At 45.7% G+C, this 26367-nt stretch overlaps 1 protein-coding gene across 5 annotated transcripts in view; it reads left to right on the top strand.

Annotated features, from left to right (window-relative positions):
- Positions 1-26367, top strand: part of ASAP1 (ArfGAP with SH3 domain, ankyrin repeat and PH domain 1) — a 348630-nt gene that overhangs the window by 288210 nt on the left and 34053 nt on the right. For 4 of the 5 annotated variants that reach the window (XM_081214357.1, XM_081214354.1, XM_081214355.1 and 1 more), the window contains 10 exons: positions 5895-5982; positions 8051-8099; positions 11114-11277; positions 12672-12805; positions 14539-14630; positions 20476-20662; positions 20907-20992; positions 22078-22193; positions 22348-22415; positions 23920-24027. In XM_081214357.1, coding sequence (XP_081070483.1) covers positions 5895-5982; positions 8051-8099; positions 11114-11277; positions 12672-12805; positions 14539-14630; positions 20476-20662; positions 20907-20992; positions 22078-22193; positions 22348-22415; positions 23920-24027 — 1092 coding nt within the window. The remainder of the gene's footprint in view (positions 1-5894; positions 5983-8050; positions 8100-11113; positions 11278-12671; positions 12806-14538; positions 14631-20475; positions 20663-20906; positions 20993-22077; positions 22194-22347; positions 22416-23919; positions 24028-26367) is intronic. The other variant, XM_081214356.1, reaches the window with a different exon arrangement.

Raw genomic sequence — 26367 nt, 5'->3', positions numbered from 1 at the left:
TCTTGCACATGCACACACGTTCTGCCAACTAGAAATCGGTCCTGTGGTTTAAATGGTTGGGAGGTTTAAGAGAATTCCTAGTCATCATACTCTAGGATGAATTGTTTCAGTTGGGTGATCAGTTCCGTCTCCCCTGAGCTGTCTGAAGGCTCACTAAACGGATGGGGGAGCTTTAATTGTGGGCACAAGATAGTAATTTTGGAATGTGGAACAGGTGGAGAATAAGTGAGACTTCTCAGCAGGCGTATTAAGTGATCTGGAAGGGAAAGGAGGGAACTGGCCATTCCAGGGTAGGAAGAACCAGAAAGGGGAAAAGAAGATGTTTTCACTGACTCTGAAAATGTCCCGAGAGTCTGTCTGGACAGGGGAACAGCGTGATAAATGCGGAGAGCTCTGGGAAGAAATTTGTTCGAATCGCAGCTTTGCTTTTTACTTTGTGTAAAACATTGGTCTGTTTATTTTCGCCTTCCTGACCCTTGGTTTTCTCATGTGTAAAATGGGTAAGTCACTGTACCTAGCCCATAGGGGTATTGCAAGAGTGAACTAATAAAATGTATATACAGTATCGAGTAGTTTAGTTGCTCAATAAACAAAAACGTCTATCTTGCCCCAAAGAAACCAGAATGCTTTCCAGAAGCCGAAAGTTTTAATGTACTAAAATTTTGGAGATAAGCTCTTTCTGCAGTGCTAGGTGTTCACTGTGTACCTAACTTCTTGTCAGGGGGTTATTGTGGTTGTTGGTTGTGTGCCAAACGTATGTGTCCCTCTAGGGCATGGTAGGTGTCCAAATAAATATTTATGGAACAAAAAATTGAAATGCCTGTAAGAATCTGAACAGCAGTGTTAGCCAGCATTAGCCTAGGAAGTGCAGAGAGCTTTATTATTTTATTTTCACCTCTGTCTACGCAGCAGGCTCAGCCTGGCTGGGTCAGGCTTATTCCCCAAGTAATTAATGACGTTCACTTCTTGTTTGTAAAGCAGAGCAATTCAGCAGGATGACGGGGAGAACTTCATTTCTGGATACTAATTCCAGTAGCAGCTGTTTTCTGCTCACAGAAATATGCCTGCGCTGACGACTTCACGCTTCCAGCAAAATCACTTCACCGCAGTGCATGCCGAGCTGTCTAAGGAGAAATGTGTGGTGTTTTTTTTTTCTTTCAGGAGACGCAGAAACATTCATCAGAATCGACTCATTCTGTTTGTGCACATATTTCTGGTGACTTTCCTAGCTGAACGGCATCTTCTAGTTTGGGTTGCAGAGCATTATGTCACAGGGCTAATATCTTCATCACTTCTGTGCAGGGAACGTGTCCAGAGCTTCCCTGGACATGGAAACATGTTCAAAAACCTGCAAATGGCTTTGCCACATGCTTGTGTAAAAATGAACTCTTCTCCGTATAATGTTAACTGGAAAAAGCAATTTGCAGAACAGTATATACCAATTGAACCAACCCATTTTTTTCTAAGAACAGACATTTCACACACACACACATATCTTGTTAAAATCCGGTATTAACAATGACTGTCTCTGGGTGTGAAAGTGGGATTAACAAGTAACGTTCAGTTTCTTCTTTGCACTGTGTCCAGCTCCGAGTGTTTCCTCAGTGAATATGCATTCTTTTAATGAAAAGTAAAACCTGTAAAAGGACAAGCCTCAGAGTTTCAGGGAACAGAGCCAAAACAGTCTTCATGTTTGAAAGGTATCGTAATTGTATTTTGGGTAGAGCGCTGGTAGCTTTTGAAAGATGCTGCTCAGCGGAGCCTGCGGGGGCCACGGGCCCCTTCACTCATCGTTCACATGCGGAGCCTGGGAGAGCCACGTACCAGGTAGAGGTTACTTTGGGAATAATTTATTGAAAGTCTCTTTCTTGCCGTATCTTGAGTCCCTGGCCCCCAGTACAGTGACCCTGGCTTTAATTCAGGCCCCCATCATTGCTCATCTGTCTTAACGCTCTCGGCCTCCTCCACCAGCTGTCCCCCTGGATGCAAGTGGACTGCAGATCTCCTGGGCTGGGACAAGAGTCCTTAGCACCACATGCACTGCCCTCCCTGCTTCTCCTTCCGCATCACCTACTGCCTTGTCCCTTGCATTCCCCCAGGTGCCTGCACCTGCCCCTCCTCCTCTCAGCCCTCACTCAGGGATGAGGCTGCCTCTGGAGCCTTATGGAAATCCAGCTCAGGCTCTGGGCCCCGCCGGGCACCAGGCACGTCCTAGGCCCGTGGTCGTGTCTGTTTCCCGTAGCTGCTGGGTGGCACAGACCACCTGTTCTTCATATGTGCTTAGATGTGGTAGAGGCTTCAGCAGTATGTCGTCCAATGAGTAAGTGAATAGGTGTTTCAAGTAGGCTCCTAAAATTTCTCTTTGAATCAATTTTGAAAGTCAGATGACCTGAGAAGATATTAAAATAGAAGCTAATCTTTGGAACCTTTGCTCTGTTTCTAACCCTTTTTCTCAGAAGGAGGTGTTCTTGTGGGCTGGGGCTTCAGGCTGCTCCTGGGCGATTTTGTGTGGCTGTCTTTCCCATGGAAGCAGAAAGGAGGGAGGAGTGGGCCTTTGGTCCACTCAACCCTGGACTCAGCTCCAGGCTCTGCTGCTTCCTTACTAGGAGGTTTTAGGAAAGTTGGTTAACCTCTCTGCGTCTCTGCTTCTGCATCTTAGTAAAAGAAACTAAACATAGTTCCCTCACAGGTCATACATGAGATAGTATATGTAAGGCCCCTGGGATGCATTCATTCATTTGATAAATATTTGAGTGCCTGCTGCAGAAAAATGTGTGCTCTTAGTGGGAAGAAAGATAAGAAGTAAATAGGAGTGAGAAGACCCAGGAAGTAAACACAGCAGGGTGCGGAGGGGTAGGAGGTCTAGGGAGGGTGGTCAGGCCCGGAACCCCTCCTCTGGGGAGGGGCCGACTGGGAGAGGCCTGGAGGGCACGAGCAGGAGGTGTCCCTGGGAGGCCAGTGCCCCTCACCGCTGGCAGGGAGAGCAGCAGTCCACGCGGCAGAGGCCGAAGGCAGAAGGAGCCTGGAGGTGGTCCTTGGAGGTCCTGGCACAGCCTGGGGTTTTCATTCAGAGTGTGGCAGGGATCACCAACAGTGAGGACTCAACAAGTACATGTTTCCTTTCCTTTTTATCCTTTCTTGTACTTAAACAGTATGAAAGCAGTTCCTGAACTGTTCCACCGTGTTGTAGCCCAGGGCAAGTCATTTAGTCTCACTATGATTTTAGTCTGCTGCACTGCCAGGAGAGATTATATCTTCTTTAATCGGTATACCTGTACATTAGTACTAAATGTCGAGAAAGGACTTTGACATGTATAATTTTGGCAAGTTATACAGACCTGGAGTTTCAGTGATGACTAGTGATTCCGAGCCTTCTGGTCCCTTGGTCCATGCACTCTGGTTCAGCATCCTGCTCCACTTCCTGGTGTTCCTGGGCTCGGTACTGGCCACATCGGCTGCTCCACCTGTCAAAAATTGTGTTCTCTGCTCTTCAGATTCACATTTGGGGTGATAGGTCCTTTGTCTCACTGGCATCTGGGGGGAGGATACTATGTACAGGCAAGACATGTCCGTGTCAAGTGAAGTTCATGTTGATGTGGCAGATGTCAGTCCAGCAGACTTGACAAGCTTCCAAGGGAATAAGTGTCACATGTCATTGTCACTGAAATTGTGGGTCGATCATGCAGTGACTTAAACTGTACAAAACCCTTGTCATCAGAAGCCTTCTGGTCATGTACTTGGAAGTAGCCCATGCTTTGAAATGAGAGGTGAATGGTGCTATTTCATTTTCCAGGATCGGTTGATACTTAATATTTTTTCCTTTTTTTTAAATTTTGTCTCTGTTACTTGGTTGTATATGTTGGTTGTTCAGAAGCAGTGGAGTCACAAACATTCGAGAAGAAAAAAGAAATCATCTGGTTAACCCTCTGTCACATTCACCTGTGAATGGCGTCTCAAAAATTCTTAAGGTTTTCAAAGAGATTTCTCTACTTAGGTTAAGAAACTTGAAACCTCTTATTATGCATAATCAACTTAAACTTGGGAAGTCCTTCCTCATGTCTGGCTCAAATCTTCAACAGTTTGAGTTCTGTGCAAATGGAAAACAGCTGCAGACTTTCCCCGATAACAGCGCTTCACGTCCTTGCAGACCATGATTAAGTCACTCCTCACCCTCTTTGCTCTGACTAAATAATGCCTTTAAACCATCTTCAAAGTTCCCGTTTTCCACTCCTTTAATCATCTGTTGATCTTCCCTAAGCTTTTCTGCATCCTCCTTTAAATGTGGATGCCAAATTGGAGCGTGGTATTCTACAAAGTCTCACCATTAACCAGGCTCGCTACCTTTCCAGCCTGTCAGATGTCTTTGTCGATCATATGGGACATCCAGTGATTTTACCAACACCCAAAAAGATGGGGACTAAACAGTTCATTTTACAATGGGCCCAGCCAAGGCTTGTGGTTGCAGCTGCTGGTTTTGGAGACGGGGGCCTTTGGCAACCCTGCGCCAGGTCTGTTCTAAGAAAACGTTTCGGGCCCACAACCTTCTGCCTCCCGATCCTGGGTTTGGCAGTCAGTCTGTAGTACAGGAATCCTTTCCCGAGCCCTGGTTTCTCTTAGGCAAAACCGTCCTGTACAGGACTTTACTTCTGGTTTCCATGTCTAAGTCACATGTACATGCAAAGAATATGAAATCCCTGGGGGTCTCTCACTTCCTCTCCCCCTCCCCCCAGAGAGCTTGCTTTGGAACAGATAGACTCAGGACAAAACGTGTTGCTTTCTGTGTCTAATCTCCTTGAAACCACAGGGGAGGATCTCAGAAGTTGTCCAGGAAGCACAGGAAGGTAAACGGAAATGAAGTGTCTGGTGCCCATTATTGAGAGTGAGAGGCTCAGCACGTGTCGTTGAAATATTCTTGATCGTAAGCCACAGATGGGACCTATCTCTACCCTCTCCCTCTCTGCTTTCCCTAAAGACTTAAGTTGGATGGGTGGAAGTGTTCCTGGCATGGAGATTTTCAGAACCATGACTGTCAGCTGGGGTAGGCATGCAAGCCTGACTAAAGAGTTCATTGCTTATTTCTGCAGACTTCTGTTCAAGCAAAGCCCAGCCCAGGCACTCAGGCACTTCACTCCTTGGTCAGCTCCTTCCGGAAGCTGGCATTCACCACTGGCCAGCCTGTGATCTTGGACACATATGGGCAGGAGGGCAAGAAAGAGTTTTGACCAGAATGATTATGCGGCGAGACTCCTTTTAAGTAAAGCCTACATTAGCATGACTATTTAGATACTGCAGGCTCTGTATGAATTATATGCGTGACCACGAGATTTGCTGGAAAATGATGGGAAGTCCTCATCATCTTTCCCTCTCTCCAGATTTTGGGGCTCGTTAAGCAATGTCTCATCGGTAGTAGTTGTCCTTGTACTTTCGGGAGAAGTAATGTAAATTTCGCGTTGTGACCAAAATTTGTGGATGCCCGAGACACCGGCTTTGGGGTGATTGGTTACTGGGGTCATTTTGAGTGAATGAAGGAAGTACGCTCAGCTACATTTCACAGGAAGGTGCAGTAGTGAAAAGTGCCAACTCTTCGAGCTTGTATATGTGTAGGTTCCAGAAAGGCGCATTTCCATGGGTCATACCCACTCTTCACTGAAAGTGAGATGGGTTATCTCAGTTCCATTCTGATTAGTCACCAGGATGTTTATACACAGTTAAAAGACATTCAGCAGGCCACCTAACATTTTTTTTTTCCTTCTTTAATGAGATTCAGCATTCCAGTGGGGTGAATTAGACCGTATCACAGTTCTCGTGACCCTGCACAGCTGCCCCACGGGGTACTGGGCCTGTGGGGAACAGCTAGCAGTGCCCGTAACTTCTCCCTTTCGTCTTGTGTCCAGTCTAACAGGCAACCCGCCAAGTTGAACCTTCTCACCTGTCAGGTGAAACCGAACGCCGAGGACAAGAAGTCTTTTGACCTGATATCACGTGAGTCCGTTTTCTCCCGAGTCAGTTGTGCATTCTGCCACCAGCCTATTTCCGTTCTCTGGGTTGGAAACCGCAGCTTTCCCGAGCAGGGTTTCTTGCTGCACTGCACACGCAGCTCTGAGAAGAGCCCTGGGCCTCTCAGCACAGAGCCCACCTGCAGGTGGGAAGGCATGACCGTGTCAGATCTGACTGCTGTGGAGTAGAATCTAGATTTGTGCCGTAAACCAGACCAGTTCTTGGCCACAAGTACACAGCTTTATCCCCCGGAGGGATTTTTGTAAGCACGCTCCCATTTCTCTCCTGCATCGGCTGGATCAGTCTTTGGTGTGAGGCCCAGACATAGGTGTTTTTTAAGAAGTCCCTGGGTGATTCTAATGTGTACCTGTGGTTGAGATGCGCAGACATAGCCTTGACAACACAGGTGTGCCACTGTGTCTGTCCAGCTGATCTGCCCAGCTGCAGAATCAAGCCCTGAAAGGAAAAACCATTTCCTTGCTTCCAAGCAGAACTGCCTTCTGACTTCATGAATCGGTGACACTGTGCTCTGTCACTGTCTTATTCCACGGGTCAGAGTGTGGTTTTCTCTTGTGATGACGTGGCACAGTGACCCACCCATCCCCCAGCTGATGGCCTGTATTCTCACAGTCTTCACAGTGAGGGGAGATTGTTGTCCTCCAGTCTGGCTCCCTGTGCTTTCACTGGTCCCATGGGTGTTCACGGTAGCTGAGGGGACATCTCTTTGTAAAGGAAGAGGATGGCAGTGCCGATGAAGTGACTCACAAATACTCTGAAATCCTCCAGCACTGACCTTCATCCTTCTCTACAGAGCCCCACAGGACAGGCCAACCAACAGCCTATGATATGTGTAGAGCACAGAAATACTTTCCCGTCCCTTGGAATCCTTCTGATGTAGTCCTGAGAATGGAAAAAACAGTCCCGGCCCAAAGGATGGACTCAGCTGTGAGACTGGGTAGAGTCTAAGCTGGATTCTGCAGCACCTACTGAAGTTCAGATTCCCCATGATTTTTATGACTGTGAGATTTCTTGGGTTACTGATGAGAAAGAAACACGAAACGTTGGAATTATACTATGACTTCAGAAGTTAAGAACCCCTCGATTTGAGAAGCCATAGGTTATTAATAATAATTATTGAATGTCTAATATGTGCCAGGTGCTTTATAAACATGGGCAAACCTCTCAAAAGCCCTGTCAGTTTCCTGTTTCACAGAAGAAAAACCTGAGACTCAGAGAAGTTCAGCAACTTACACAAGGTCTCACAGTGGTGAAGCAGGGATTCAGCCGAGGCGCCTGGGCTCTGGTACCCGTGGCGTGTTCCTCTCTCTCAGGGAGATATGGGGAGGGGGGCCTACCCTGGAGCAGTCACGTAGTGAGTGACTGGCTAGTAAGTAAAGGCGGTAAGTCAGTGGTAGTTTGACCGCAGTATGTAGGAACATTCTAGCAGATCCCACATTTTAAGGAAGAGCTTCCCTCATATCCACCTGCCCAAACTACCCAAGTTGCACTGACTGCCCTCTCCTTACCTGAGTCGCAGCTTGAGGATGATCCTCCAGCAGGGCTTGAGCCCTTCCTCCCTGAAGCCCGATTCAACCAGAGAGGGGCCTGGGGCAGGATGTGCCTGCTTGTCAGGGCCGCCCTGTGAGTCATTTATCGTTTCTGGAAAGGAATTTTTTAAAAAGGAAAGCCAGTGAAAGGCAAACTGAAAAGGAAAAGTAGAATACTGAGTTCGCAGGTAGCACTCCGATTTGTCACCGAGATCCACCTGACCAGGTAGGGACCCGTCCCCCTCCCCAGTTGTTTTTCAAAACAAGTGCTAGGCATTCACGTGGTGTTCGCAGTTATTTTGTTGTATTCTTGTTGCCCTTCAGAAAAATAATATTGACAAAGTGAATCGTGTAACTGCTAAAACAAAATGTCGCAAAAATAAAAGTATATTAAAATCCTGCTTTTAATGTATTCCCCACCCCCCAGGAACTTTCAAAATTTGCATTAATACCTAAGGTACTCTGCTTTCTAAGGTTTTGCTTTGTTCTCTTTTTTTGTATTTTAGATAATAGGACGTATCACTTTCAGGCAGAAGATGAGCAGGATTATGTAGCGTAAGTAGTTCTGAAATAACGGCACGATGCCTTAAATTGAAAAAGCATCTCTGTCCTGTACAGTATGCCTTTAAGTTTTCTTTTTTTTTTTTTTTTACTGAGAATCCTGGTGGTTATTTCTCACCTCTGGGCCTTCACATGTGTCTCTCCTCTCTGTCTAGGGTGCTGAATGAACTCAGGTGCCCCCTGCAAGGTTCTGCTCAAGCCACACGCCCTGGGGGTTTTGCTTCCCCCCTCCTGCCCCGCACCCACTTCACACCCCTCTGGATCCCCTGGCTCAGCCCAAGCCCTCTGGAGACCTAGAGCTTATTTTTTTATATCTTTTTTTTTTTTTTTTTTTTGCGGTACGCGGGCCTCTCACTGTTGTGGCCTCTCCCGTTGCGGAGCACAGGCTCCGGACGCGCAGGCTCAGTGGCCATGGCCCACGGGCCCAGCCGCTCCCTGGCATGTGGGATCTTCCCGGACTGGGGCACGAACCCACGTCCCCTGCATTGGCAGGCGGACTCTCAACCACTGCGCCACCAGGGAAGCCCACCTAGAGCTTCCTGAGGGCAAGGACTGTGCCTTCTTCATTTCTAATCCCAGCATCTGCACTTGGGAGGGGTTTATTCAGTGTTCAAGTAATTGATACCTTTTGCCTTCTCTCTGGGTGCTGGTGGTAGTGATGGGGGCGGGGGGGACTTGGTTTTGATGAAGACATCCTGGCGTCCTGCACGGAAAGATGTTTATTTTCCTCCAAGTTACACGGAGGAGTTTTCACTGCCTCATTGAGTTGTTTTCTCATGTGAAAGTGTCCAGTGAATTGAACAGAGAAATCCTTTCTCATCTCACTGTGGAAGGAGGCAGGTACAACAGAAGAGCAGCTGCATGTTTAAAGGCAGGCAGACTTGACTTCTAGTCCAGAATCTGCCCGGTAGTGACTTTGTGACCTTGGAAAGATCATCCCACCTCGGCCTTCTTGTCAGTGAGATGGGTTCTAGCCTTGGCTTGCAGGATTTTGAGACTTGAGGTAAAATGTATAAAGCTTCTCATACAGTGCCAGTTTTGTTTTTTTTTACTCCTATAAACTCAAAGTGACTTGTAAAGTATTAAAACACCATTATGCACTATTTTATTTCTTAATACTTTTTTGTATGCCTGTTACTTTAAAATAATTTTAAAGTTTTTTGAAGAATTGTCAGAAATAGTTGCTTTGATTCTTGACCCTTTTGAAATGTAGCCATTTCACCAAATTTGAATTATTCCTCCAGAAAATAAATTGTCCTTTAAATATGTATTTTCAGATTATCATGGCAAACTTTTTAAATTTCTTTGTCAGTAGTTTTCAAATAAAGAGGCAAATGTGGCATAAGAGAATGAACTCTGAAAAAAGGGTGTTAACAGAACTGTTTCCTTTTCCCAGTCTGACACCAGTCCCGCTCTAGGGCCTTGGGCAAGTCACTGAATCTCTCTAGGCTTCTGTTTCTTTAAAGCATTGTAAACCCTAACTCAGAGGCTTGTTGGAGGATTATATTTCAGAAATTATAAGTATGTGGCACATAGTAGATACTGGTAATATCAGATAGCCAAAATCTCAAAATGCCTAAGGAAAGCAAAATAGAGGCTTCTGCAGTCAAGTGAAAACTCCAGCATCATCAGTGCTGCTGCTGTTAAATGCACAGTGATCTGCCCTGTGGAACCCAGATTCTTGACTTGTTTTTAAGAGAACAATTTCTAGTTTCTAACTTGAGGCTAATGATAGAAAAAATATTATTTAACTTAAAAGGTATGAAATGCCCACCCCATCCCCTCCATTCCTGAACAGTTGTTGGGGTTTTCTGCTTCATAGCAGAAAAGCTAAGCTGTGCGATCCTTTTTCTCACAACAGTGAGGGTGAGCGCCACCTAGAGTCAAAGGTATGACTTGCAGTTCACCTATTCCAGGTATTAATACTTTGCTTTGGTTTTTAATTCTCATTACTGTCTCTATTACTTATTCAAATGAAATGAAAAACATTTCTAAACCACCGTTTGTTCTCTTTTTTTTTTGTTTTTCATTTTCTCGTAAAAAAGTTAATTTGGCTTTTGTTCCTCATTCGTGAAAGTAATACAACTCATTATAGATTCAAACAATTACAGAAAAGTAGAGTCACGCGTTCCATCTATCTGTTTTTTTCTACAAAAAGTCACTCAGAGACAACCAGTATTTTGCTGAATTTCTTTCTATCCCTTTTTTCCCCAAACAAAATATATAATTCACAAATACATTTAAATTTGAGATTATGTCACATGACAGTTTTTTTCCTGTTTATTTCACAAAACATTATATTGTGATCATTTCCCCAAAGTCATCCAAACATTAGTTGGAAACTTAAATTTCAATACCTGGTTAACTAGTCCACTTTGTGGTTATTTCAGGCTTTGTTAATCAACCCCTGTTATTGGGTATTTAGGTTGTTTTACGCATAGATGAGTAGCAAAGGGTTATTTTGTTGGGTACATATTGTGGTCATGCTGTACCTGTATTTTAATAGCCTGCACTTTTCATTTCATAAAATAAATATCATGTTTCCATTGTTAATGTACCTTTTTCATAAGCATGAATCTTCATGGAAAATGAAATACCCCTTCACTTTCACTTTTAAGAGCCCCCGCTGACATGGACTCCCAGAAAACAATGCCTTTTGCTAAACTCCCTTTCCTGCCTCGATTCCTTTCTCACCTGTTCTTGCTCATCCTTGCACTAGGCTGGTCCCACTCTGAGTCCTCTTCGTTCTGATGTTCCCTTTATATTCTGTCTCCGTGGAAATGCAGGCGCCTATGTATTCGCGCAAAAGCCCTTGGTTATTGATACTCAAACCCTCTCATCTGTTCCTCATCTCGCTGGCTCTCTCCTGTGTGTTGTTTTCCATTCTTTGTATTGCTATGGGGAGGTCTCTTTTGCCAGTGCTGCATGAAAACAGATGCTTTTGCGGGGGAAGGAGAACGCAATGGCCAACCAGGCTCTGTGTCTCCTCCTCCTGTCTCTGACAACAGGTGGATATCAGTGCTGACGAACAGCAAAGAAGAGGCCCTCACCATGGCCTTCCGTGGAGAGCAGAGCGCGGGGGAGAACAGCCTGGAGGACCTGACGAAAGCCATCATTGAGGACGTCCAGCGGCTCCCAGGCAACGATGTCTGCTGCGACTGTGGCTCGTCAGGTATTTGCCCCCAGACTTGAGCCGCTTGTTAAACATCCCTTCTCTTCCTGTAGAATATAAATGAGCAAGTTATTTAAATGCCTTAATCTCCTTGTGGACACAGACACACGTATGCCCAGCTTGAATGGTCCCACCTCTGAGTGCTTTCACCCCTGCCTTTTGCTCTACCCGGGAAGCCTTCACCTGCTCTCCCTCAATGGCGCCTGCCAAAATGCCACCTTTCCCGTAAGGTCCAGTTAAATGGACAGTAAGGGGAGAGCACTGGACATGGAGTCCATCATCCTGGTTTTGAATCACCCGCCCGCTTCTCAGAGCCTGGACGACCTCATACTAAGTCCCTTTACTATTCTGATCTTCAGTTTCCTCATCCTGAAAGGGGGATAACAAACCTCAGCTGTTATGAGGGCTTAGTGAAATGGCGTATATGACATCGGCTGGCACACGGTACCTTTCCTTCCGTTCAGTAAAACCTCCCCAACCTCTGTATCACATTGGTGTCCCCTTGCTCCAAATTTCTGTTCTCGCATGGCATCTGTGTTACTTAGGTATTGACAGTAGCTAACATTTATCGAATGCTTACGTTATAATAAGGATTGTGATATTTGTTTTGCTGGTCTTTGCGTACTGAATCCTCACAGAATCTCTCTGAGCAAGATAACTAAAATTAGCCCCATTTCACAGACGAGAAAACTGGGGGAATCAGAGAAGTTGATTGACTTGCCTGAGGTCACACATCTAGTAGGGGTCAGAATGTCGTGCAAACCTATCCTTAAGCATTATGATCTACTTTTTAATTGTTTTACTAGTGCAGATGGGCTCCTGTATACAACAAGCCATAAGCACCTCAGAGGCAAGTCTCACATCTTCTGCTTTTGTGTACGTGTGTGATAGTGATGACACAGTGTCAGGGTATGGCAGAGGAGGCTCTGCTCTGGGGCCCTTGGGGGTTGTAGAAAAAGCTCTCTTATTACCAAGAGGTGCTTGTGCAGAAGCCATAACCAGGATGACGGGTTAAGTTGGGTTGTAGCGTGGAGGTTAACGATGGCTGTAGAACCCAGTCCCTTGTGAGCTGTACTTAGAAGACCTTTAATCCATCACTGTCAGGATGTTTCCTCGGCCTCCTGGGCAAAGTCTTTCTCACATTTTCACAAAAATAAAGCACTGAATTTTATTTTCAATTCAGTATTGAAGGGATAGTTTTAAAATTTGTCTTAAAATCTGCTCTCTAACAAGCTATTAGTTTTTATATAGCCCCTAGGCTAAACTGCAAGCATCCATTTCTTCCATTTAAATTTTTCCCTTATAGTTTTTAACAAATTTTACTACTGTTTTAGCTTCCTCTGTAGTCGGCACACTAAAAATTAGATACCTTGTCTTCAAAATCCTTTCCACAGAACCCACCTGGCTTTCAACCAACTTGGGGATTTTGACCTGTATAGAATGTTCCGGCATCCATAGGGAAATGGGGGTTCATATTTCTCGCATTCAGTCTTTGGAACTAGACAAATTAGGAACTTCTGAACTCTTGGTAAGTAGTGACCTGTCGTGAATATATTTCGTATATTGCTTTGGGGGGTTTTGTTTCTGCTCAGTACAAAGAATTCTAGCTCCTGAATTTAGTGAATTTACATAGGTATTTAAAATGTAAATTTTGTGGTATGTAACATTGACTTTCTATTTCCTGATTGAAGAGCTGGCGAATCATACATTTCTATAATTAGCTCCACTAAATGGCTCTTTTCTTCTAGGATAGGCTTTTTCAAAGCTGCTTTTTTTCTTTTGGAATAGTTTTTATATGATTCACTGTAATAGCAGTAAAGGGGGTTAGATGTTGAACTCACATGTTCACTTTATCTAGTGGCTTATGTTATTAAAGATAATGACCAAAGAGTTTTTCTCTGTTTTTACTGTTTGTAAGTTTGTAAAAGTACGCATGAATTGAGAGTGGCCTTTTAGCTACTGTCATAAACCAACCACTCCTTAACCCATAACTTCTTTAGGTAGTCAGGGAAAAAATTGTGTGCCGTTATGGTGTATAGCTTTATAATATGGAAAGGGGGCCCTCATCAGGTCCAAGTTAAACTGGTCCCACAGTTCACCAAATGAAGGAAGGAAAGGCCCACTTGGCACCTCCTATAATACCTTGTGGCCACCAGTCCTGTCTTGCATAACTGGAGCCCTGGTGCCTGTGAGAGGGTCCTTCTACTAAGGGTGAAAGGGTTTGACGTGAAGTAGGGCTTCTCCTCCCACAGGAGGCTCTTGATCAGGACCTGAGTGTACCTGGGACTCAAAAAATCTGAAAGCCTAGATTATCACTAGCCTTGCCGGGAGCAAAGTACCCCAGAGTCAGGGCAGGTAGTCACCCAGCCAGCAGCCTTTGTCATCTGAGCACCCATTAAGCAATGGTGGTCTGTCTTGTGTTGCATGAGCCCCTTGACGTAGAAAGTATCATACTGATACACGGCTCCCTATTCACTTCAGGATCATAGAGAAAAGGCTCAGACCTAATACCTGAAACATTCTTCTTTCGTATGAAAATGGTGTCAGTCCATCGTAAACACTTAACTATGTGATAAATCCAAGAGACCTGATCACATGAATGTCTCAAAAGCTTCACATCAATCCCCAAATTATCTCAATGACCAAAAGCCTTTCAGGACAAATTTTCTTGGAAGGGTCTTGAACCCAGGAGCAAAATGGTTCCTGGGGCCTCTTCATTAATTGCCTACAGCATCTTAATTGGTACCCCAAATATAAAGGAATCCTACATTCTTTTCTGTTCAATAACAGTAAATCTGCTTTATCTAAAAATGAGTTGTGATGGTAATTGAAAAGCTATTGCTGTTCATTAAGCATTTAACCTAGATTCATATTTGGAATCTGCTCTGTTTAATCTCATAGAGAGAGAGAGAGAGAGAGAGAGTGTGTGTGTGTGTGTAGGACCACATCCTATTCTAGTCTAGCATTTATCACATTATGTTTGTGAAATTTATTAGTTTTCTTATCCATGGTTCCACTAATCCATTAGCTCCTATAGCAGGGAACATGGTTTACCCATCTCTGTATTACCAGCACTCAGAAGTTCAGTGCCTGGCACAGAGTACGTGCTCAGTAAGTTATCTGTTGACCAGATGGATGGACAGTTTGTATTTTGAGTCAAATGAGGGAAAATACGTATTCAGAAATCTCAAAAGCAAATAATAGGAAACTTTTAAACTAGTAGTAAGGAGTTTGCTATATTGTGTTTTGTTTATGTTACAGCTGGCCAAGAATGTAGGAAACAATAGTTTTAATGATATTATGGAAGCAAATTTACCCAGCCCCTCACCAAAACCCACCCCTTCAAGTGATATGTAAGTACTTCTAATACAGTGAATTCTTTACTGTTCTATAATTGTTCTACTCTCCCCAGAACTTCTCAGTGGTTGTAGTATTTTTTTTCCCCAGAGGAAATTTCATTATGAGAAAAAAGCAGAGAAAAGTAAAGTGTTTGAAACATATTTCTGGAATGACCCGATTATTTTCATCATCACCTTTCCCTAGGTAGTTGCAGCTGCTCTGTGGAGGATAAATCTTCGTAAGGACAATTATCTCGTAATCCTCACATGTTGTGATAAATAAGAGACATACAAAAGCAACCGGAGATTCCTATCAGATTGGCAAAAAGCCAAACGCTTAACAGCCCACTCAGCCAGACTGTGGGGAAACAGACATCTCCTCTCCTGTGGTGTTGGTGGGAGTACAAATGGTGCACTATCCATAAGGGGCACATTAGCCATATTCATCACGGTTATAGATTTATTTACCCTGACTCAGCAACGCCACTTCCGGGGAGTTCTTCCTGTTCTGTAATGGAAAAGGATTAGGAACAAAGCAAGTGTCTACCTATAGATGCAGGATGAAATATTCTGTGGTATGACCACACAGCGGACCCCCTTGCAGATATAAAAAGGAATAGGAAGCTTCTTCTGTCCTGGTCTGGGATGATCTTCAGGATTACTGTCAAGTGAAAACATCAGGTGCAGTGCAGTGTTCACGGCACGCTGCCTTTGGGGCAGGGAAGGGTGGAGGGCATGGGAACAAGTGCACAGAGGCCCCCGCACCCCCGACCCAGGCACACTGTCCAAACTCAGGAGCCAGATGTTGGGTACTTCTACAGATTAATCCCTCACTGTGAACTCTGGCTACTCATTATCTGGACTCAGACACCAAATAGATTTGGACAGTGAAGGACACACATAAACATATATATTTATTTAAACTTGGGTTTGCTTGAAGAAACACTGGCAAATACCCAGGAAACTAATAAAAGCGCTTCCTCCGGTGTGGGCGTAGGACCCCCTCAGTAAACACTCTGATACCATTTTTATTGGTGAGTCATGTGAATCTTTAAGCATATTCAAAAAGGTTTACATTGAACTTACACTTTAAAATTTTAAATCCTGTGGATAAATAGGAGAAAAGAGATTTAATTCCGACTTGAGTGGTCAGGGAAGCCTTTATGAAGTAGACGCCAGCCTAAGTGTTTTGCCAGCCCCTCCTGGGTGGTTGGTTATTCAGGCACCAAATTTTCAAAGCACTTTATGGGGCACATTCGAGGAACATGTTTTCTTCATCCTGAAATCACGAAATTCGATCTCCCAGAGGCCTCTTGGTATTTGTCTTTTCTTTTTTTTTTTTTTTTTTTGCACGGTACGCCGGCCTCTCTCACTGTTGTGGCCTCTCCCGTTGCGGAGCACAGGCTCCGGACGCGCAGGCTCAGCGGCCATGGCTCACGGGCCCAGCCGCTCCGCGGCATGTGAGATCTTCCCGGACCGGAGCACGAACCCGTGTCCCCTGCATCGGCAGGCGGACTCTCAACCACTGCGCCACCAGGGAAGCCCTGTCTTTTCTTGAATTAGACAAATGCATATTGTACGTTTAGTCTGTGCCTCATATTATGTCAGATGCTGGGGAAATGTCAAAACACAAACTAGATATAAACCCTGTCCTCGTGACACCTAGAGCCTAGAGAGGAAGCAGGTGTTAACCAAGAAATTAAACAGTGAATCATTTATTTGTAGTCGTGGTAAGTGTCACAGAAGAAAAGTTAGGGATGTTGGGGGCCTATATTGAATATAATATCCTAAGCTAATCTGGGGGAGCGTCTGGCTTAACAGCAACCTTCAAGCATCGTCCTAGCACAAACACTGCTTGGATGTCTTTTTCACACTAATGAGCTCAAATTACACTGAGAACTAGGGCTCAAATTACACTGAGAACTAGGGCTTTCCGAAGCTAGTTTGATCATAAAACAACTGCAAACCAATATGATCCAGGGTTACTTCACAAATGTGGTAACAGTGAGTGCTCAAGCACACACACGGCCCAGTGTTGCCCACACCAGTGTTTTTGAAGTGTTTACATGACCCAGACCTCGAAGGCATTTCTTTAGGATAAATCTCATAACAGCATGGGTTTTTGTTTCCTGCTTTTCACCTGGGAGACAGCGTCAGCACTGCCCCGTCAGCTCTGTGGCCTCCGTCAGGCCTTCGCCTTCAGAGAGCTCATGATTCTCCAAATCTCCAACGTAGCCACTGTTGCCAGACTCTGCGAGTTCAGATCCACTTCCTAAACTGTGATCTTGGGCAAGTAGCTTTGACTGTCTGAGCCTCAGTTTCCTCATCTGCGAAGTGTGTCAACCCCCTCGGGTGTGGGGAGGACTACTGAGAAGAGCTTAGAGCAGCTGTGGGCATGTAGTGAGTATTTACTGCTCTCATCATTACTGTTATTCTCTGATTTGGGCACAACCGACAGGAATGGAGTGAATCTCCTGTAACATGATTAAATCACTCACATATTTAATTAAGCAACTTCTGTGTTCCAGGCACGCTTTTAAGTGCTGAAGATACAGTCGGTAGTGAACAAGGCAGCTCCTGTCCTTACATTCTGACTGGGGTGAGGAAAACCCAGGGAATGAGAAAGTAAATCACCTAAGTCCACATGGTAGTTGGTGTCAGCAGGAAAATATAAGAGGGTGAGGGGTTGACTGTAGGGGGTCAGGGAGCATCTGAGGACCCGACATTTGAGTTGAGAACTGGAGGGTGTGAGCCAGCAGGCCAGGCAGGTGGACAGTAAGTGTTGCTGCCCTGAAGGGGGACCGGCTTGGCGTGTTCACGTGATAACAAGAGGGCAGGTGAGACTGCAGGGAACTGAGCCAGGAGAGTGCTGGGAGATGCCACAGAGATGGGCCAGACACATCGGGCTCTGCGGGTCATGCAATGGTTGTGGATGGTATTATTCTAAGTGCGATCAGAAGTTGTCGAACAAAGGGAGTGACAGGATAAGTTATGTTTTTAAATGGATCCTTGGGGCTCAGTGATGCTCAACTGGGGCAGCTTTGCCCCCAAAGGACACTTGGCGGTGTCTGGACACATTACATCGTGACGTGGGCAGGTGCTGTGGCATCCAGAGGGTAGAAGCCAGGGATGCTGCTGGACATGCTACAATGCATGGGATCGCCATCCGTAACAAAGGATTATCCAGGCAAAACGTCAGTAGGATGGAGGTCGAGAAACCCAACTGTGGCTGATGCGTGAAGGACAGACTGTAGGGGGCGGTGGGGACAGACGGGAGAGCAGTGTATATCAGACCCACCGAGGAATAAAGATAAATTGGACTAAGGTGATAGCGGCGGAGGTGGTGAAAAGTAGTTCAGTTCAGTTCTCAGTGTATCTTGAAGGGAGCACCACCAGGATCTGCTCATCAGTTTAAATATGGGGTGTTGGGCTTCCCTGGTGGCGCAGTGGTTGAGAGTCCGCTTGCCGATGCAGGGGACACGGGTTCGTGCTCTGGTCTGGGAAGATCCCACATGCCGCGGAGCGGCTGGGCCCGTGAGCCATGGCCGCTGAGCCTGCGCGTCCGGAGCCTGTGCTCCGCAACGGGAGAGGCCACAACAGTGAGAGAGGCCTGTGTACCAAAAATAAATAAATAAGTAAATAAATATGGGGTGTTTAAGGGAATTGTTCAGATGACGCCCACCGTTTTTGGCCTGAGCATCTAGGTAAATGGCCAGTACCGTTATCTGAGCCAGGGCAGGTAGAAAGGACAGGGTTTGGTGGGGGACAGAAGGAGAAGGTTGTCTTTCATCTAGAGCTCTTGGCATCCAGACTCTCAGACAAGTCTGTTTTCCACCCTCCCTACTGCCCCGTGCCAGAAAGCCTTTCATTGCCGGGGGACTAGATGTGACTACATGGAGATAACTCTGAGTGCCCAGAAAGGGTTAAACACACCCTGCCTAGTGCGAGCTCAGGCACTTCCTGTAGCCACAGAATTGCAGAGCCAGGGTTGGAGGTGGTCTCCTAGGTGACCTGGGGCAAATGCCTCAGTGCCCTCTGCATCTTTTCTGCTGGATTATCAGGTAGCATCTGCGTGATGCTTCCAGCCACAGGAGCCCACCTGCAGAGCTCGCTGCTGTTGAGGTCTGCCTCCCTGCCGTGGATCCTAGTCCTACCCGCCTTGGATAAGAGGAGAAAGGAAGCTTAGAAATGAACCCATAGCCGTGCATCATTCTTTGTTGCATACCTGTGCTCTTGCTTCCCTGGAAGGTAGTAAGTAAGGCAGGTGTGATTGCTAATACTTCACAGGTGAGGAAACTGAGGCAGAGGAGAACTTGATTTACCCAGGGTCACGGAGATAAGCAAGTGGTATCAGACTTGAATTAAGCCATCTAGTTCTTAAGTCTGGTGCTCCATCCACCACACAGTAGCTGCCTTTCAAACTTGATGTAAGTCACACACAGCAAGTCTCAGGTGCCAGGCTTAGGCCATCCTTTCAGGTATCTGGAAGCCTTCCAATTCATCAAGTTACGGCCATTCTAGGAGGACTCTGACCTAAGCATAAAGGACACTCTTGAGTGTACAGTCTTGGTTCCCGAGCAGAATCTGCAACTCACCAAAGGCTCTGTGCCACCGTCAACCAGCTCAACTATTTGCTGCCAACCCAGAATGAAAGAAAAAAGCATCAGCGCTATTTTAAACAGTGTTTCCAGTAACAGCTACCACACATGGAATGACTATTTCTGAGCAAGAAATTTTGTGTCCCATGAATTAGAGCCCTCTTGGAAAGAGGAAAGCACCTATTAGCTGCTGTATGTTCTTTAATTCAAAATATACCAATGAGTTATTGTCCCCATTTTCAAATGAAAAAAAAAATACTGAAGGTCATAAAGATTAAGTAGTTTACCTAACGTTGCACAGCTGGTTTGCTGTAGGACTAGGATTTGAACCCCAAATCCATTCATTGTCTTTTTATTAATTGGCTCATGTAACGGGTGAGTTCAGGTACAGCTGGACCCAGGATGTCAGACAGTATCATCTGGACCTTAGCTCACTCTCCTGACTCTTGTCTCTCCTTTCCTCTGAGCCAGCGTCCATTTCAACCTTTCCCCAAAGTTGACCATCAGGCCACTGAAGTCATAGACTCCCCCCTGCAGCTGGAAGATGGGGTCAGAACCACTTGAACTGAAGTGGAGAGGGGGTAGGTCCTGAAGAGAAGGAGAAATGCAGCAGCCCCACTTGGGCTTCGGGCATGTCATCCACGGCAGGAAAGACCACCGTCTGTGTCCTTCTGGAGCTTCAGCGACAGCTGTGCTGAGCCTCAGTTTCCTGTCAGTGTCTTCATTCTGTCTTTGCTAGAATAAACTTGGTCTAAACCTGTTTGCTGGACTGTTGAAGAAAAGTGTATCTTAATTAAAATAACTCTTCTGAGGACTTCCCTGGTGGCACAGTGGTTAAGAATCCGCCTGCCAATGCAGGGGACACAGGTTCGAGTCCTGGTCCGGGAAGATCCCACATGCCGCGGGGCAACTAAGCCCGTGCACCACAACTACTGAGCCTGCGCTCTAGAGCCCGCGAGCCACAACTACTGAGCCCGCATGCCACAACTACTGAAGCCTACGCGCTTAGAGCCCGTGCTCCGCAGCAAGAGAAGCCACCGCAATGAGAAGCCCGTGCACCGCAACAAAGAGTAGCCCCTGCTCACCACAACTAGAGAAAGCCCGTGCACAGCAACAAAGACCCAATGCAGCCAAAAATAAATAAATAAATAAATAACATAAAATAACTCTTCTCAGAGAGAACTGTTTGTCAGAAAATGTAAATCTTTCTTAGCTCTTGGGAAATAAAAAGTCTTAGTTCATTTTGCTTTGCTCTATTTTAGGACTGTACGGAAGGAATATATCACTGCAAAGTATGTAGATCATAGATTTTCACGGAAGACCTGTTCATCTTCATCAGCTAAACTGAACGAATTGCTTGAGGCCATCAAATCCAGGGATTTACTTGCACTAATTCAAGTCTATGCAGAGGGGGTGGAGCTAATGGAACCGCTGCTGGAACCCGGACAGGTACAGCTTCACTGAAATCAGGATGAAGAGGGATGCGGGAAATCAGTTTAAAAGATGACTCGTTTTATGGTAACACCACAGAATGAGACTGTTGTACTTTAAGTGATCGTGTCTGAATCAGGACAATTTGAGAGTGAAAGGGGCTGCTATTAATAATTACTTTGGGGCAGCTCACTTAAATGAAGCCTGTCTAGGCAAACTAGGACCTCTGACCACCCTATTTATACTTATCCTTTCCTTTTAGGAGCTCGGGGAGACAGCCCTTCATCTTGCAGTCCGAACTGCAGACCAGACATCTCTCCATCTGGTTGACTTTCTTGTACAAAACTGGTACGGTTTTTGTTTTCTCTGAATATGCCTTGTGAGTTAACACAAACCAGCCCTATTTGTGGCCTACCTCAGGACTCGGCAAGCTTTTTCTGTAAAGAGCCAGATACTGTTATAGGCTTTGCAGGCCATGAGGTGTCTGTCACAGCCATTCAACACTGTCATCATAGTGTGAAAACTGCCACAATCAGCACGTAAACAAGTGAGCATGGCCATGTTCCAGTAAAACTGTATTTACAAAAACAAGCAGAGGGCCAGATATGGCCTGTGGGCTGTAGTTTGCCAACCCTTGGCCTAGATAAATGTAAAATCCTATCTCTGTGTCCAAAACCTGCTGCATTAAGGGAGGTTGAAAGACAGGACACTTAACAGCACAAGGTAACAGATCTGTGAGTTTTCACTGTTTATAAGTTCATGGTAAGAGATCAGTATGTGTGGCTGACCCAGTTGCTAATTCAAGTTTAGGATATGCTAATAGGAGAATAATTTTGAACACAGGAGGTTTAGACTTGCTAGATTCTTTGTTGGGTAGTTCTGTAAGCTGCAGATTAGGAGGAGGAATCCAAAGGAGAGCGATTAAAAAAGTGAGAGGATTTGAACTCACATACGAAGAACGGTGCCTGGACACAAGCCAGATTGTACAAGCGCCCAGCCTCTTCCATAGAGGTGGTTCAGTGTAGTGGTTAAGACCGTTGGCTCCGGAGACACACTGCCTGTGTTCACATCCCTGCTCCATCATCTGTGTCTCGATAATCTGGCAAACAAGCACTTCATCCTCTCTGTTTTCATCTAAAAAATAAGGGTTATAGTATGCCTACCCCATCAGGTGGTTGTGAAGACTAAATGAGCTAATACACGTGAGAGATGTGTGTCTGTCCCGTACACAGTAGGCACTCAATAAATGCTGGCTGTTATTGTCATTATGTTGCTTATAAATGGAAGTGTCATGTTAGAAACATCATCATCTTCCCTGCTTATAAGAAGTAGGTTACAAATTTGACTCAGTTGTTAACATGGGAAAAAAGTGGTTAATCTGTAGTTTTAAATTACAGAGCAAGTCATTTTTTTCTAATACTTTCACTTTTCAGCGGGAACCTGGATAAGCAGACGGCCCTGGGGAACACGGCTCTGCACTACTGTAGCATGTATGGTAAACCTGAGTGTTTGAAGCTGCTTCTCAGGAGCAAGCCCACCGTGGATGTCGGTAAGTGTGGCCAAGCGTCTCTCAATAACTGCTGTGAGAGAGTTCAGTTGGCTGAAACCTAGACATGCCTGTTCCGTTGTCATCTGAGTATTGTTCTTTGCCTTTTCGAGATGTATCTTTAGATAATCACGCAACTGTATTCCACCTGTTTTAGCTAACCAGGCTGGAGAGACTGCCCTGGACATAGCGAAGAGACTAAAGGCCACCCAGTGTGATGATCTGGTAAGCGGAGTGGGAGAGGGGTGAGCCCAACTGCCCGAAAAGGGTGTTCTCTGAAACCACGACTGGAGTGAGAGAAGCAGCTTCTCATTCTCTCTCTCTCTTTTTTTTTTGAACATTGGCTAAAGAAATCCAGACAAGCACTCAGGCTACATTTGAAAAAATGGTAAAATGATAAATTTGTCATCCGTGTCTTTTGAGTACTGTTACAGTGTAGCAGCTAAAAGGCATTTGAGAGGTCTTATTACCAGACAAACTGCTTTTTTTTTTTTGGCCGTGCCACACGGCAGGCGGGGGCAGGATCTTACTTCCCTGACCAGGGATCGGACCTGAGCCCCCGGCAGCAGAAGCACAGATTCTTAGCCACTCGACCACCAGGGAAGTCCCAAGGTGCTGCTTTTTTTGTTTGCCAGACATTAGTCTTTCTCTGTAGCTTAACAGTAAAGAATTATTTGGGGAATTCCCTGGCGGTCCAGTGGATAAAACTCTGCAGTTCCTGGGTTCAGTCCCTGGAACTAAGGTCAGGGAACTAAGATCCTGCAAGCTGTGTGGCACAGCCAATAAATAAAAATAATTTTTTTTGGAAAGAATTACTTGGGAAGCCAGTTCCAAAAATTGGGCAAGTAAAGTTCAGAGTGTAATGGTTTTCAGAATGTCCAGTACCCTGCCCTCCCCTCCCCCCCATCCTGTGTACACACTCACCTCCAGTCCCAGTAGTTCTTGCTTATACCTCTGGGCCTTTGCGTAGAGCATGATTCTCTTAACCACAGGGAAGGATAAGATAGGAAAGATAAGTTACATTCCCTTGAGTTCCTGCCAAGTGCCAAGTGCCCACCCAGGCCCAGCAGTTGTACATCTTTTTTTTTTTTTTTTTTTTTTTTGCGGTACGTGGGCCTCTCACTCTTGTGGCCTCTCCCATTGCGGAGCACAGGCTCCAGATGTGCAGGCTCAGCGGCCATGGCTCACGGGCCCAGCCACTCTGCGGCATGTGGGATCTTCCCGGACTGGGGCATGAACCCGTGTCCCCTGCATTGGCAGGCAGACTCTCAACCACTGCACCACCAGGGAAGCCCACGTCTTTATTTTAACAAGAATGCTTTGGGGATGTTGGAGTTACCCTTGCCCCATTTTATGACTAAGAAAGTGGGCCATGGGTGGAACCAGGACTGTCTGACTTTAAAGGCCTACCTCGCACTTCAGTGACTCTGATTTTGCCTTCCAGCGGGAGTTTGCAGTTTTGAGGCTCATTTTAATAATACTGAGAAAGCTTTTAGTTTTGGAGAGAAGTCACGTTACCAGAATTAAAAAGGCTCCACCCATAATTCTTTGCAATTCCTCTTCAGTCTGTCCCGTGGCAGCCCCGTTTGTATAATCAGAGTTTTGCCTGCAGTGCAGCTACTGGTGATGAATCTGAAACCAGGAATGAGGTGGGATTTGCTCAGTGTTTCTATAATGTCCGGGTGCCTGGCATTGAACTCACAGCGGTTACACCTGCTGTTACTTTCAGCTTTCCCAGGCTAAATCTGGAAAGTTCAATCCACATGTCCACGTAGAATATGAGTGGAATCTTCGACAGGAGGAGATGGATGAAAGCGATGATGATCTGGATGACAAAGTGAGTGTACATAATGCCTCTGGATTCCTCAGCCCTTCGCCCAGGTTTTCTCCACTGTACAGATAAGACCCGTTCTTTGTGAGATTGATTTTGGTCTTACGACCTGACTCACCAGGGCCATTTTCTTTGTTTAGTCTCTGATCCTTGTTGAGTGCCACTTAATAGCTGTATTAGGGTTCTCCAGAGAAATAACCAGTAGGGGTGGGTGGGTGGGTGGGTGGTGTGTGTGGGGTTGTGTGTGGTGTGTGTGTGATGTAGAGATGGAGAGAAATTCATTTTAAGGAGTTGGCTCACATGCCTGGGGCGGGCCAGGCCAGAATCCCCAGGGCAGGCCAGTAGGCTGGGGGCTCCACAGGAGCTGAGGGTGCAGTCCTGAGTTGGGAGGCAGAAAGCCTTCTTCCTTTGGGGGTCCTTAGTCTTTCCTCTTAAGCCCTTTGAATGCCTGAATGAGGCCCACCCCGTTACTCAAAATCTAACCTAAATGTTAACCACATGTAAAAAATACCTTCACAGCAACATCTAGACTGATGTTTGACCAAACACCTGTGCACCATAGCCTGAGCCAAGTCAACACACAAAATTAGTCATCAAAACAGCTAATTAATAAATAATAAGTTGTCACTCATTAAGAATTTAAATATGAACTAGGTGGCAGCGAGCACAAGTGTCACCTCAGGTCATCTCTATCAAAAGCCCATTGGGGTGTTGTCATTATCCCACTTTACAGAGGAGAAAACTGACAGGGAAATCACATGGTTTATCTAAAGTCTCACAGCAAGTAAAGACAGTCTCAGGGATTAAACCCAGTTCTGTGTGACTTTATCATAGATAGTTCTGAATTACCTCTGAAGGTTCATTTGTACCCTTTTCTTAGATTCCACATATAAGTGATATTATATGATATTTGTCTTTCTGTGTCTGACTTACTTAGTATGATAATCTCTGGGTCCATCCATGTTGCTGCAAATGGCATTATTTTGTTCTTTTTATGGCTGAGTAATATTCCATCGTATATATGTCCCACATCTTATTTATCCATTCCTCTGTCATTGAACGTTTAGGTTGCTTCCATGACCTGGCTGTTGTAAATAGTGCTGCAGTAAACATTGGGGTGCACGTGTCTTTTTGAATTATGGTTTTCTCAGAGTATATGCCCAGTAGTGGGATTGCTGGGTCATATGGTAATTCTGTTTTTAGTTTTTTAAGGAACCTCCGTACTGTTCTCCATAGTGGCCGTACCAATTTACATTAGTGTAGGAGGGTTCCCTTTTCTCCACACCCTCTCCAGCATTTAGTGTTTGTGGATTTTTTGATGATGGCCATTCTGACAGGTATGAGGTGATACCTCATTGTAGTTTTGATTTCTCTAATAATTACTGATGTTGAGCATCTTTTCATGTGCTTTTTGGCCATCTGTATGTCTTCTTTAGAGAAATGTCTATTTAGATCTTCTGCCCATTTTTTAATTGGGTTGTTTCATTTTTTGATATTGAGCTGCCTGAGCTGTTTGTGTATTTTGGAGATTAATCCCTTGTCGGTTGCTACCTCTGAAGGTTCCTGCGTGCATTTTTCATCAGCTGTGGATCCACTGGTTCCTCTTTCCCAGGCAGGATGTAAAGAGTAGTCAGAGGTGCTCCTACCGAGGGGTCCTAATGGCGTTCACCATTTTAAGAGAAGCTCAATTACGATACAGTCAAGATAACCATTATAGTAAGAGTTGGCGAAATTCCTGAGAAGTGTTCAGAGGACAGGGCGGCTGCCTCAGCCTTGGCGAGCAGTGAAGACCTTATCAAGGAAACACCACGGGAGATGGGTTTCTAAGGGTGGTGGGGAGCTTGCAGGGCAGGGAAGTAGGAAGGAGTGCATCCTTCTGGGGAGGGAGAACAGCATGTGCAGAGGCCGGGGGTCATCGTGGGGCCTGAACATCAGAGGACCGGTTGGGGTGAGGTGTGAGGTGCCTTCACATGCACTGGGTGGGGAGAGGCAAGAGGCTCCCCTGAAGTGTCAGGCAGCCCAGATCAGGAAGGGCATGAAGTGGGTGGAAGGCCAAGTTCAGCCCTTTGGCTTTCATCTAAGCAGGCACAGGCCGACAGAGCTTTGCTGTCAGAGAGCAGGGTTTCCTACCAGCTCCACCTGCAGCCTGGAAAATGGGCTGGAGCTGAAAGAAACTGAGGCAGGGGCTGTTCAGGAGACCAGGGGTCCAGGGGGTGCTGGTGAGCGCCTGCACGAGTTGTGGGTCCGAGGGGCATCTCTGAGCTCTCCGTGCAGGACTGGGTGGCTTTCGATGCCACTGAGGTTGGGAGACTTCCCACTTGGGAAGTGGCATGGGTGCTGATGCTG

This window comes from Mesoplodon bidens (assembly GCF_964165515.1).
Source record: "Mesoplodon bidens genome assembly, chromosome: 16".
Lineage (NCBI taxonomy): Eukaryota > Metazoa > Chordata > Mammalia > Artiodactyla > Ziphiidae > Mesoplodon > Mesoplodon bidens.
This window is presented reverse-complemented; position numbering and strand designations above follow the sequence as displayed.